This window comes from Myotis nattereri (genome assembly GCF_964212035.1).
Source record: "Myotis nattereri genome assembly, chromosome: 4".
Taxonomy (NCBI): domain Eukaryota; kingdom Metazoa; phylum Chordata; class Mammalia; order Chiroptera; family Vespertilionidae; genus Myotis; species Myotis nattereri.
The window spans coordinates 79,811,448-79,824,704 of record NC_138079.1 but is presented as its reverse complement, the minus strand read 5'-3'; the positions used below and the strand labels follow the sequence as shown (position 1 = coordinate 79,824,704).

At 48.8% G+C, this 13,257-nt stretch overlaps 1 protein-coding gene and 1 pseudogene across 2 annotated transcripts; both read left to right on the top strand.

Annotated features, from left to right (window-relative positions):
- Nucleotides 1–747: 747 nt before the first annotated feature.
- Nucleotides 748–1,443, top strand: LOC308518532 (androgen-dependent TFPI-regulating protein-like; annotated as a pseudogene). The gene has a single exon. The product of its transcript is annotated as an androgen-dependent TFPI-regulating protein-like (transcript).
- A 3,896-nt stretch (nucleotides 1,444–5,339) lies between these two features.
- LOC308518531 (paired immunoglobulin-like type 2 receptor beta) lies at nucleotides 5,340–11,961 on the top strand (the record flags this gene model as incomplete). The annotated part of the gene is made up of 7 exons (XM_081090269.1): nucleotides 5,340–5,403; nucleotides 5,703–6,092; nucleotides 7,733–7,930; nucleotides 9,980–10,009; nucleotides 11,068–11,117; nucleotides 11,350–11,371; nucleotides 11,546–11,961. The coding sequence occupies 4 exons, from the start codon at nucleotides 5,340–5,342 to the stop codon at nucleotides 9,985–9,987; spliced, it is 660 nt and encodes a 219-aa protein (XP_080946395.1). The 3' UTR covers nucleotides 9,988–10,009; nucleotides 11,068–11,117; nucleotides 11,350–11,371; nucleotides 11,546–11,961.
- Between the last annotated feature and the right edge of the window lie 1,296 nt (nucleotides 11,962–13,257).

Below are 13,257 nucleotides of genomic sequence, written 5' to 3'. Positions count from 1 at the left end.
GCCTCGCTGGTGAAATAATGCTAAAGAATAAAGGTGAGATACATACGTACCAGCTTACCTTCCCACTCTCCCTGCCCTCCTTATGGGAGTTATTTTACCTTAATATGGCACAATGTGTCTCAGTCACATCCACATCTTCACAGCTTGGGTCTTAAGAACTTGAACCTGCGTCAGCTTCCGGTTTTTACAGAGTTCTTTCATAAGAACAAAAGAAACCTTTTTGCTATTTATTCACAGTTTTTACCTTTGCATTTAAAAGGCAAAAATGGGTCCTCTCTCTCTCTCTCTCTCTTTTTCTCTCCCTCTCCAGGGAGCACTCCAGTGCCATTCCCTTCCCTCTCTCCTTCTCCCACAGGCATGCATCCCCTAACCTCTAAGGGACTCTATGAGACTTGCAACCAAGGGAGCAATGGGCAGCAGCATCTTGTCCAGGGCTAACCCCTTGGACCTGTCTCCAAGGCCCCCATTCTCTACTTCCCAGTGAGCTAAGGCTGTCCAGCCTAGGCTCTCCTATTGCTTCGTCCATGCCCTTCCTTGTCTTGCTGTCCTAAATATACTTTTGCTGTGGTCAATAAATTCTTGGTTGCTTTTCAACACTTTGTCTCTTGATTGAAATCTTTCCCTCAAGAAGACAAGAACCAAGGGCTCCTTGCCTCGCCGCCCCCCTGCCTGCTGCAGACTTCAGCCCTTACCCGGCACAAGGACGCCAGACCAAAGCCACTTCAGACGTTCACAGCTTCCTGGTCAGAGTGAGCCATGACGAGGACTTCTACACGTGCATACCACTTCCTTGTCTTGATCTGGTATATTTTCCTCAATTATCACATCTCACAAAAAGAAAGGAATAAGCAGATGTCCAAAATCTTTCTAAATGGTGGACAGTAGAAGTACTTGACATTCCTTAATCTGTTTTTGCAGGTCATTTTCTATGGGGTCGCCTGCCTGGAAGATGTGCTGAAGAGAATTAAAGGGAAAAAAGACATTAAGTTAATAACTGCCTTCAGAGACCTGCTTTTCACCGCACTGGCTTTTCCTGTATCCACATTTGTGTTTTTGTCCTTCTGGATCCTCTTTCTCTACGATGGAGAACTCATTTACCCTACGGCCCTAGATGATATCTTTCCAGTGTGGCTTAATCATGCCATGCACACGTTCACACTCCCCTTCTCCCTGGTTGAAGTCATCTTCAGGCCACACTGCTATCTATTGAAGAAGAAAGGCCTCACCTTGTTGGCTGCTGCCAGTCTTCCTTACATTAACAGGGTCCTATGGATCTACTCTGAGACTGGTACGTGGGTGTATCCTGTGTTTGCCAAACTCAGCCCAGTGGGTCTAGCAGCCTTCTCTCTCAACTACATCTTTACTGCCTGCATCTACCTACTTGGAGAAAAGCTCAAACAGTGGAAATGGGGTGACAAGAGGCAGCCAAAGAAAAACATGTGATTATATGCTGTCTTTCAAGAATTCAAAAGGAAGAAAACACAAGAGGGTGGGGTTTTTTCTGGGGTTTTTTGTTTGTTTGGGGTTTTTGGGGGGTGTGTGTGTGTGTGTGTGTGTGTGTGTGTAGGGAGGTGGTGGAGAAACATAAGAAAGTAGAAAGGACAGGAAACAATATTTAAATTTAAGAAGAGGGTTATGAAGGTAGCTCAATTTGAAGACTCGGGTTTTAAAAGGCTTACTGGCCATGCAAAAATAACTCCTGCTGTCTTAAAATTTGTTACCTTTGTCTGAACTCTGTAGAGTTCTGACCATAACCCAAAGAAACTCATAAACTCAGTGTTAGAGAATGTTTAGACAGAGAAAGGAATGTAGGATCATTCAAATTCTTCACTTTACAGAGGAGGTTGCTGAAGACCTAGATGAGAAGTTACCTGCATGAGGCCAAAGAGTTAGTGTCAAAACTGAGCCAAGAGCTTTTGTCTCCCAGATATTTTAACTCCCAATCCTGTGCCATTTTTTAAAAATCCCAACTTTCCTAAAAACAAGCATTTTCATAAACTAGTTATTTTCACGAATTTCTTATGTATTTTTCTCCCCTCAATTGAGATAGGAGTGTAGGGAGATTCTACCTCATATGGTATAATAGCAAATTATTTGGGATAATGAGAAGATAAGTTATAAAAATATTAGGAACTCTTTCCCCCTTGTGAACAAGCACTCAAGGCAGGTATAAACACTGAACATAATGACATTGTCAAAATGTCTTCCATTCAAGTATTGATTAACTTGTCAAATAAATGTACATTTTACTTGGGGAAGAGTTTAAGTGGGAAGCGATATAATTATGAGGACTGCTGAGATTGCTTTGGCACAAAATACTTTGCTGAGCTAGTTTATGATTTAACAAACTGATTGTCAGCAAGCACATTCATGAACCCTGCTTCGATTTTCCTAATGGAATTTTCCAGGTCTGTTTTTGTAAAGAAATATGTGGTGGGTAAAAATAGTCAAATCTGCCCTGACCGGTTTGGCTTGGTGCCAGCAAAAGTTACTGGTGTGCCATGTTTGGCACGCGTGCCAGGGGTTGCCTACCCCTGGACTAGTGTCTTGTGGTGGAAGGGATGGTTGCACCTAGAGAGCAAGGGGAAGGGTGGAGAGAGAGGTCAGGGAAAGTGGAACAAGCATGACATTGAAGGCCATGGTTTCAAAGGTGTCACATAATAGGACACCATGAAAGAGCTTTTATCAGGGCACATTAATTCTCCTACTCAAAACTCACTGTACTTTCAGTTCAACCTAAAACTTGTCTTTGCCGAAACCGGTTTGGCTCAGTGGATAGAGCGTTGGCCTGCGGACTGAAAGGTCCCAGGTTCGATTCCGGTCAAGGGCATGTGCCTGGGTTGCGGGCATATCCCCAGTAGGAGATGTGCAGGAGGCAGCAGATCGATGTTTCTCTCTCATCGATGTTTCTAACTCTCTATCTCTCTCCCTTCCTCTCTGTAAAAAATCAATAAAAATATATTTTTTAAAAAAAACCTTGTCTTTAAAAGTTTATTAATTTTTTTAATGACAGAGAATGCAACGAATGGAATGTTAGATTATCCACTTGTTCCTCATCCCCCTAAATCCACTCTTCGACCTTCTCCACCCTGCATGACAGCTGATTCCTGTTGACCACATAACCCAGGGCCTTTGCCCTCTGGTTGCCCACTGGGACCTGCCCATGGGAGACATCTGCTGACAAAGGGGAGGAGATCCTCTCCCTATTGAATTACCCTGCGTTGCTATTTGCCTCCGCCAAAGGCCCTCTCCCTGCACCTAGGGGCATTTATTCTAGGTGCTGATAACTGTTCCCTCTCTTTGCCCCTTCAGGCATATGGGTGACAAGAGAAAAGTTTTGAGATGGACTAAATTAAATTACAGCAGGTAGAAGGAACAAGAAAGAAGAAACAAGGAGTTCGTCAACAGAGTGAAGATGCTTCAACATCCCTGTGGGTAAAGTGAAGATAGCAATACACCCTCCACAGAATGCTGCAGAGCTGAAATGAGGCAATGGATGTTTACTGCCTGACTCAGATAAGAGGATGTTTACTGCCTGACTCAGATAAGAGGATGTTTAGTGCCTGACTCAAAAACCGGAAACATTTCTTCTCAGGCCTTGGAGAGGGGGTAAAAGAAAGCAGATACAGAGATAGGCGGGGACTGCCTTGCTGACTGTGGAGAAGTGTAGAAGAAACCTGTTAGGATTGGGGAAGAAAATGATTAAAAAGGAAGTCAGGCCTGGCCCCCGTGGCTCAGTGGTTGAGCATCGACCTACGAACCAGGAGGTCATGTTTCATTTCCCAGTCAGGGCACATGCCCGGGTTGCAGGCTCGATCTCCAGTGTGGGGCATGCAGGAGGCAGCCAATCAATGATTCTCTCTCATCATTGATGTATCTCTCTCTCTCTCCCTCTCCCTTCCCCTCTGCAATCAATAAAAACATTTAAAATAAATAAATAAATAAATAAATAAATAAATAAATAAAGGCAGGAAGGAAGTCTGTCTGCTGCTTCCATCTCCAGAAGGCCAAGGCCACTTCCTCTGATAAAATCATGTCCACCCACTCCCACAGTCTACTCAGTAAGTTGATGGCAACCTCATTCCGGGAGGCAATGGGCAGAGCCTCCTGTGAGTCACCAAAGGTCCCAGTTCCCAACCTCTCACCCCGTTCACCACGTCACAGGCGGGCAGTGCCCTCCATTAGGGATGGTCCCAGGACTGTCGCTGGGGTGACCCATTACTGCTCTGAGCCTTAAGCCCCTCTGTCCAGGGAAGACTCTGGATTAGCCAGGGCTCCCACCGCGGTGGATGGGACCATCTAAGGAGCGTTATAAAAATACAGCCTCCTGCGGCTCAGCCCTCAGAGCTCTGCGGTGCTGAGGCCTGGAGACTGTGTGGTGCAGCCAGGTGGAAGCATCCAGAAGGCTCTGTGGATTCAGCAAGAGCGGAGTTCCAGTCCTGGACCCACCACTTGAGAGTCACGGACTTGGGCACACCCTCTCCGAGCCTTGGTTGTCTCATAGTGAAGGGTGAGAACAGAGGGCCCTGCAGATCCACACTTGAATTCTGTGGGTGAAGGCACGGCCTCCAGAAAGCCACTCTCTGGGGAGATGGAAGGGCCAGACCACACTCACCTCTTATCCCAGCGCGGGTGTGAGATGCAGAGGGAACAGAATGGGGCCTGTGGGTCTTGTTTCTGCCTGTGAACTACAGGGCAGGGCGAGGGGCCAAGAGCCAGCTGGATGCACCTGGGCTGGGGCTGGGGCTGGGGCTGGGGCTGGGGGCATCTCCACCAGCACCTCCCGCCTCCTTTTCCAGGGGCTGTAGCTGGACAGACTCCTGGCTGCCTTTCCTCTCTTGAAAGAGCCTGAGCTGGTCCTGCTGCTGCCCCTTCCCCTGCAATGAGAGAAACAGAGGCTGAGAGGCACTCAGAGAAGCAGGGAAAAGGAGAGCGAGGGAGAGACAGAGACGGGACTGACTCCTAAGGAGATGGGAAAGCCCCTGCAGAGACAGGGCGTTGAGGTGGGAGGGGAGAGGCCCCAGGCAGCCAGGTCAGGACCACTCCCATCAGCATGAAGGTGGGGACTGGGGGGCCGATATCATGGCTCTTGGTCACTGGCCACAGGGGAAGCTCTTTGGCAATATCAGAAAAGAAGAAGCCAGATTGTAAACGGAAGTGCTGCCCATCCTGGGCAGGCATGTTTGGGGAGGGCTCCCACCTTCCAGTCCTCAGAAGGAGCCTGGTCCTGCCTCTCCGGTGGTCAGATTAGCTTGAGACAGCCCCTCCACAGAGCCTCCCCTCTGGCCTCGAGGCTCTGCTTGTTTTCTCATCCTCCGAGGAGAGCGGAGAGCGAGGCGATGGGTCTGCCCCTGCTGCTGCTCCTGCTGCTGCCCCTGCTGCCGCCAGCAGCTCTGCAGGCTGGTGAGTGGCCAGGACCCCCTGGCTCTGACCAGGGCCCCAGGGGAGCCCCAGGGAGGGGCTGTGGCCAAACAGGCTTCCCACCTGCAACAAGCAATAGGCTGGGCTGGTCCCACAGTGCTGGGTCCCCCACATCCCTCACCCTCCTTTCTACGCCCCCTGGAGAGGGGACGCCCAGCCAGAGGGCCAGTCCTATTCTCTGCCACACTTCCGTCCGTGGGTGAGGGTGCCAGATGGTCGGGGGTTATCTTCTCGGTCCCTCCAAGTGGCTTCAAGTCCCTCCCTCTCCCCCCCTCCTCCAGGTGGCTCAGCAGAATGCACTTCAAACCTGGATTATGCCGTCCACCAACCAGAGCACCTCTCAGCCCCTGAGGGTGGCTCCATCCACATCCCCTTCTCCTTCTGTTACTCCGGGGAGTTAGCCAGTCACCCCAACGTGCGTATATCCTGGAGATGGAAACAGTACCATGGAGAGTTCATCTTCAACACAATCCCGCCGTTCACCCATGAGGATTTTAAAAACCGCCTCTCCCTGAACTGGACAAAGGGCCAGAGGAACGGCTCCCTCCGAATCTCCAACCTGCGGAGAGAGGATGAATGTAGCTACTTCTGCCGAGTCCAGTTGACCACACGGAACGAAGGCGAGCAGGTGTGGCAGTCCATCACAGGGACCAAACTCATCATCACCAGAGGTGAGTCCCGCTGCCCCGGCCACTGGTGCCCTCGGCCCCCAGGACCGGTCCAGGCGCCTCTCTTCCTGACCTTTCTCTCAAACTCCTCTCCCTGCCCCTGGCTGCTTCCCAGCCTCTGCCAGCTTTACCTTTTTCACCGTAATCTCCCCAAACGTGGGCTGCCTTCCTTGCCCCTCCCTCACTGCCCCGTAGATCCAGCCCCACCCCATCCCCAGGCTTCAGACCTTCCAGGCTCCCCGGTTATCCTCCTTCTTGCTCCAAGTTGGGGCTCCAGCCCTGCCTCCTGCCTTCACCCCATGTCCTCCAGGCGGACTTGACTTTTACAGGGTGTGGCCTGGCTTTCCTTTGTCCTGTGTCTGCAGGTGGAGCCCCAGCTAGCCCCACGTCTGTGTCCCCCCACAGCCATGAGCTCAGCCTGACACACACAGGAGGGGCCCCATAGTGGCCCAAGGAATTCCCACCCTCCCTCCACCCCTGGTAACACCCCAGCACCTGTTGTCCCAATTTCTCTGCTTCCTTTTTTCACTCTGCTCCCCAGAACATGGCCCTCAATGCTCCCTCCCCAGTCCCATTTCTTTATTCTCCTCCATCTCCCTCTTCCTGTCTTAATCCTCTTTACCTTCCTTGCCTCTCTCAGGGCTCCACCCACCCCCCGCCCCCCAACATGGGAGCCCCTATGTTGTCCCCTTCTCCATCCTGCTCCTGCTCTTCTGTCCTGGTTGTTAGAGGCCCCTCTGCAACAGCAATAAGGGCAGTTCCTGCTTACTGTGCACTGTGTCTGGCTGAATCCTTGGTATGCATTGCCCTAGTGAGTCTGCACCATGACCCCACAATCACAGTAGGTACTGCTATCATCTTTATGTTACAGATGAGGAAACTGAGGCTTGCAGAGCCTAAACACTGGCCCAAATTCCCACTAGTGCCAATGGGTTTTGAACCCAATGTAACCTCAGAGCCTACTCTCTGAACCACTAGCCTCTTACCTCACCTATTGACTGAATCATCTTGTTATCCTGACCTATTTTTAACCCAATATGGGGTGTGTTGCACTAATAGTTCTTCCTATATTACTTAGTGGGGCATGGAATCTTAAACATGGGTTTTCCTGTCTCCAGGGCAAATACTGGGAAATTCCACTTATATGAGGTGTCTAGAATAGTCAGATTCATAAAAACTGGAAGTGGAATAGTGGTTGTCAGAGGCTGAGGAAGGAGAGAATGGGGAGTTGTTCAAATGGGATGAGTTTTATTTTAGAAAGAAGTGTATGGTGGTGAGAGTTACACAACAATGTAAATGTACTTACTGCCACTACATTGACTTAAACATGGTTAAAATGATAAATGTTATGTTATGTGTCTTTGACCACAATAAATGGGTTTTTTAAGTCCTGTGATCTAGTTATCCCTATTTGTAGGTGATGAAATACACCACTGATCGGTGGTAGATTCAGGATTTGAACTGAATGATGTATGTGATAAGCCTTCAGCATTTCACCTTGTTACTCCTCCCCTGGTGTGAGAGCTTCAGATGGTTGCTCCCCACCCCCAGTGTTCCCCAAACTAGGGAACAGGATGTGACAGTTTCACTCAGATACTCCAATCCCCTAAGAAAGAATTTGCTTATTTCTCATGTCTTCTCAGCCACCGAGAAAACCACCAAGGACCCCACCAGCACCAGCACCACCACCACAGATGGCCTCGGTATCCCAGGGAGCAAAGGGAGATCAGGGTTTTGGCCCTTGAGTAAGGAAGTTGTGGTCAGCATGGCAGCGGCCAGCACTGTGCTCAAAATTGCAATTTTAGGACTGATGGTCTACCTCAGGTGGAAGAGAAGCAAAGGTGAGTGGTCCAGAACCCTCCTCTCTCCCCAGGCTTCCCATAATCACCTGCACCAGGATGATTGCAGATCCCTGCTGGGATGAGGTCTAGTCTTGGGAATCGTTGTCAATGATCTCCTCAAGTGCTGTCTGGGAGTGATCAAGTTTGAAAATCATGGCTCTAAACCAGCCCCTCTCCACAACTTTTCTTGACTTAATCATTTCTCATCAGTCCTCACCTTTTTGTTCATGGAGAGGGGAGGGTCTGCTATGAAAAATTTAGAGAGAAGAAGAAACAGGAAGTTGACTGAGCTCAGCGAGCATTGGTGGGGTACCTGTTTTCTAGGGCCTGACTTGTAATTAGAGATACAAAAGTAAACAAAGCAGAGATCCTTTCATGGAACTAATTGGGGAGGGGAGGGGTAGGGCCAGTTGCCTGAAGGGCTTATTGCTTCATTTGGAAAGAGCTGAAGTAGTTGCGATAAAGGAGGGGGTAACCAAGGAGGACTTCCCAGAGGAAGTGACACCTGCAAAAAAGTCTCAAAGAATAAAAAAGAATTAGCCAGGCAAGTGGCAAGGATGGTGTAGAGGTCACTGTTCTTTCAGGAGAAGGAAACCATTTGTGGAACTGTAAGTAGCTCAGTGCTGTGGAGGAGGCAGGAGATGGGGAAAGAGGACCTTGTAAATCACATCCAAAAGCCTTAGATCCCAAAGGCAATGTGAAGCAGCCAGATGGCAACCTCACTTGGTACTGCAGATACATCCAGTCTGCAGTGGAGGGATCAGGGCATTAGACTTCCCCATCCAGTCCAATGCAGTGCCAGCTTGAGTGGAAAGAGAGCCACAGATCTTGGGAAAGGTTAAGAAGGAACAAGTAAGATGTGGGGGTTGGGTTGAGGTAGGTGTGAGGGAGCCAGAGTCCCATGTTTACAACTTGGGTGAACAGGCTGTGATGAAACTACCAAGTGAATTAGGGAACATAAACGGTCAAAGACCATGGTTCAGGGAGAAAAATGATTCTTCAACTAGATGAGCATCAGCACTTATAATTATTAAGCTACAATAATTAAAGTGATGCAATGCTAGCATATAAAAGATAAAGTAATGGAAGAAAAGAAAAAATTCAAATATAAGCAGGATAAAAGTACTAGTAGACCCAAATATATGCAGAAATTTAGTAGGTTAAAAGGTAGCATGTATAATCAATACATATTATTAGAACAATTGCATAGCCATTTGAGAAAAATAACATTATCTCCTTACCTTATCATTTGCACCAAAATAATATTAGCATTTAATATTTCAGAGTTTTCATTCCCAGTGATTAAAAAATATAATGTCCAGAGTGGAGTGGAGGTCACTGGAGTTGGGGGATGGGTGAGTCCAGTGCCTGAGAGGATTGTCCCTGTGGATGATGAGACCTCACAGGAAGGTGGGCAGTGGTGGAGAGGGTGTGTGTGAACTGGGGCCAAATGCTTGGGAAATGCTGTGGAGAGACTTGAGAAGGAGGTTGGGGGGGAGAGTGCAGGGAGGTGGGGAGGAACAACAGAGTCCTCGGTGGAAGAGAGGAACAGGCTGCAGTGTAAACGCCGATCCCAGCCCTGAGGTTCAGAGGTAGGAGAGAGAAACAGCCACCACTCAAAGGAAAGCAGAAGAAGCTGGTTTGTCACAGCAGGAGGAGCGATGGTGCCTGAGGGGGGGAAGGGGAGGGAAGGTGGGCCAGGCTCAGCAGTGGAAGGAGAAGGTTGAGGGATTGCAAGGAGTTGAAGGAAAGAGGAAGGAAGCAGAGGGAACGTTAGGGAGAGAGGGCAGGGTGAAGGGGGCACAGGGTGCAGAGAAGAGCTGCTCTCCTGACTTGGTGTTGAGGACAAAAGCAGGAGAGGTGTGGGCAGCCTCAGGATGCCAGCTGGTGCCACTCTGAGTCCTAGGCCCTTCCAACAGAGGTTTCAGCAGAGCTGCTTTGCTGCCCTGGTTTATCCTAGGATGCTCTCAGAGTAGGATGAGGCAGAAAGGCAGGAGAAGAGATGCTGTTCATGGAAGGCACACTGACATGCTGTTGGTTCCTCTACAGGTCTGTGAACCAAACCAGAGCCCCAGCTAGGTGAGTGTTTGTCTTCAAAGTGAGACATAGGGGTTCCGGGGGGGCGGGGGGTGACTTAGGAAACAGGAAGCTCCTTCTGAGAACAGCGCTAGAAATCCTTTCACAGCTGCTCTCATCCTCGACTTTCCCATCCACGTTTTCTTATGTTCCATAACAGGTCAGCACTTCTCCTACTAAGAACAGAGGATCTAATTACTTTCTCTGATTCTTTCCCAGAATGTCTCCCTTTTCTCTTTCTCTGGTATCCTCTTTTCACCTTCTTTGTCCCTCTTCCTAAGTTTTTCCTTCTGTTCATTCTATTTTCTTTCCATCTTGGACATCATCCTTCTGGAACACATCTACCTTTCCCACATTTTTCCTCTTTTTGCTCATAGTACTTTCTTCCTTTTTCCCTGGGGAGGTGCTCAAAGGAACCACAAGAATCATCTGCCTCCATCACCTCTGCCGTCTGCCTTTTCTCAGAGCACCTTCCCCCCTCAGCCCCCAGCCTGGCCTCCTCTCCTCTGTGCTGGGATCTCCTTCCTGCCCTGAGCCCTGGTCCTCCTCACCCTCCCACCAGTTTCCTTTTCTCCATCCTTCTTCCCATTTCTACACTTTCCCTTCCCTAACCCCCCTCTCACCCTCTCTCCCTCCCTGACTTTTGCCAGCTGCCTTACTCACCCATCCCAGGATGGCGTCTCCTCCTGGGGACCGAGGCCTGAGCACCCGCCCAGAGGCTGTGAGATGAGCGTCGCTGGTTTCCCTTCTCAGTTTTAACCGAGGCAGTGAGGACAGGAATTCACCCCCCTGGTTTCTCCTCCTGTGCCCCTTCCTACAACAGCGGTTCCCTAGAACAGCCCTCCTTCGGGTGCACTCAGGGGCCTCTCCTGGGCTACACCACACACTGCCTCTCAAAGCTCTTCCAGGCAGCCTCCTTCTGAGAGCCTCACACCATTGCCTACATCTTCTGAGTAGGTCCAAGCAGGTCGCAGAGCCACGAAGAGAACCAGCCTGATGCAGGTTTTGACTCCTTTCTGCCCAGCCTCTGACACAATTCCCACCCTTTCCTTCCCACGCAGGGGATCCTTCCGTCACACTGAGGAGAAGCACGAGAACATGGGGCATAAAGGTCAGTTCTACCACCATCACTTCCCACTCTCCACCTTGGCCCTTCCTTCTTCCTTACACACTCTCTCCCCACACATGTGCCCCTCAGCGTTTTCCTCTTTCCCATGCCTCACCCATCCCTCCCATGGACCCTGGTCCTGACCTAGCAGATGACCGCACTACTGAGCCCTCTGCCCATTTCTCTACCTTGGGTGCCATGCCTCTGATCCTGGAACATTTTTATTTTTTTCTAGAGACTCCAAGCCGGACCCAAAAGTAAGTAGCTCAGACTAGAGCCTGAAAGAATTAGAGAGAAGCTTGGAGAAGTAGGGGTGGAAAGAATAGAGGGACTGTGGTATCAGCAGGGCACTCAGGTATGAGATCACTGATGTAAGATGGGGTCAGCTCCCCCTCCACTTCTAACCCCCTTCTCTTTCTGTTCTCACACAGGTTGACGGCATCCTCTATGCCTCCCTTACCCTCTCCAACTCAACCTCACCCTCACCGACAGCACCTCCTAGCCACCTTCTCCATGAGAGCCCCCAGGAAGAGACCCTATACTCTATGTTAAGGACCTAAGGAGTGTGACTGAGTGACGACCTCCTTAGAGTAAGCTGCACAGAAGGATCATCACTTCCCATAACAATCCCAGCCGGACACCGATGACTCAGAAGCCAGCAGGGGTCGAAGGCCACCAAGGACCAAAGAAAAATAGCCATCTGCTCCAGTTCCCTCTTCGTCTCGTTCCCTTGCCCACAAAAATAAAAGCACCTATAGGATTTGCCTGCATGCATCTAGGAAAAAAATTGATGTCACCTTCAACTTCTGTCCTTCTTGCCAAAAATAAACTACAATACATAGCTCATGCCCAAGACCCCTCCTCTAGTGCTTCTGCTCAATGACTGCAAGTCCCTGAACACTGTTAGGCAGCCTGTAACCCAAGGTCTGCCCTCCAGCCTAACCACTCTACTTCCCTTACAATTTAAGCCTTTACATGCATCACCTCACTTAAACATAAGCAACCCTATATGGCATAGGATGTACTCATTTGAGACATGAAATGAAGAACCAGGATGGTTTCAGTGCTTTTCTCAAGGCCACACAGCTAGCAAATGGCGAGCCAGGATTTGAACTTACTCCTTCTCTTCTCAATGTCCTTCACCCAGGACTAAGATGTCATTGCCTTCCCAGATTGCTATACTGTACAGGCCTCCCACAGAAACAGTGATGTTAGTGACATGGAGGAGGAGGGAGAGAAGCCAAAAGGAAGCATCTACTTAGGGATGACCAAACCAAGTAAACCAGTAACCAGTTTAGTTAACATATAAACTGGTTTAATTTAGTCAATTCACCTTGTAGCCAGTGACTAACCCCAGCACTTACCAGCTCTATGTACCTTCTGAGAGGCTCTCCTCCTGTTCCGGAGGAAGAGAGGAAGAGAGCAAAGGAGCACAAAAGGACTCCTCAAAGAAGCCATGTTGAACTCTGGTCATCTCTATGCTGTGGCTTCACCCTCTGTTCCAACTCTTCCCCCAACATCTTCCATGAGTTGCTACAGGTTCAGTTCACTGGAGGTTTCATCGTCAGCGGGTACACTACCAGCCTCCTGAGGCAGTGGCTCCTGGGATCCAGGTCCTTCTGTCCCCACCAGGAGCTGGCCCTTTGGCACCATTCTAGCCTCTTTTTCCTCAGACTTTTTTGCAAATGACATGATAGTCCACATAGAAAACTTGAAAGAATTAACACACACACACAAAAAAAATACCCTTATGAACAACAACAAACAAAAAGACCCTCATGGACCTATTCAATGATTATAGCAAGGTTTCAGGTTACAAGATTAATATATAAAAGTCAATTGATTTCTCACATACCAACAATGAACAAGTAGAATTTGAAATTTAAAGCGTAATACCATTGACATTAGCATCCTCCTCAAAAATGAAATACTTAGGTATAACGCTAACAAACTATATACAGATCTATATGAGAAAAATTATAAAACTCTGATGAACAAAATCAAGAACTAAATAAATCAAGTGATATTTCATATTTGTGGATAGTAAGACTTAATATTGTCATGATGTCAGTTTTTCCCTACTTTATCTATAGATTCAATGCAATTCTAATTAAAAATTCCAGCAAATTATTTTATGGACATT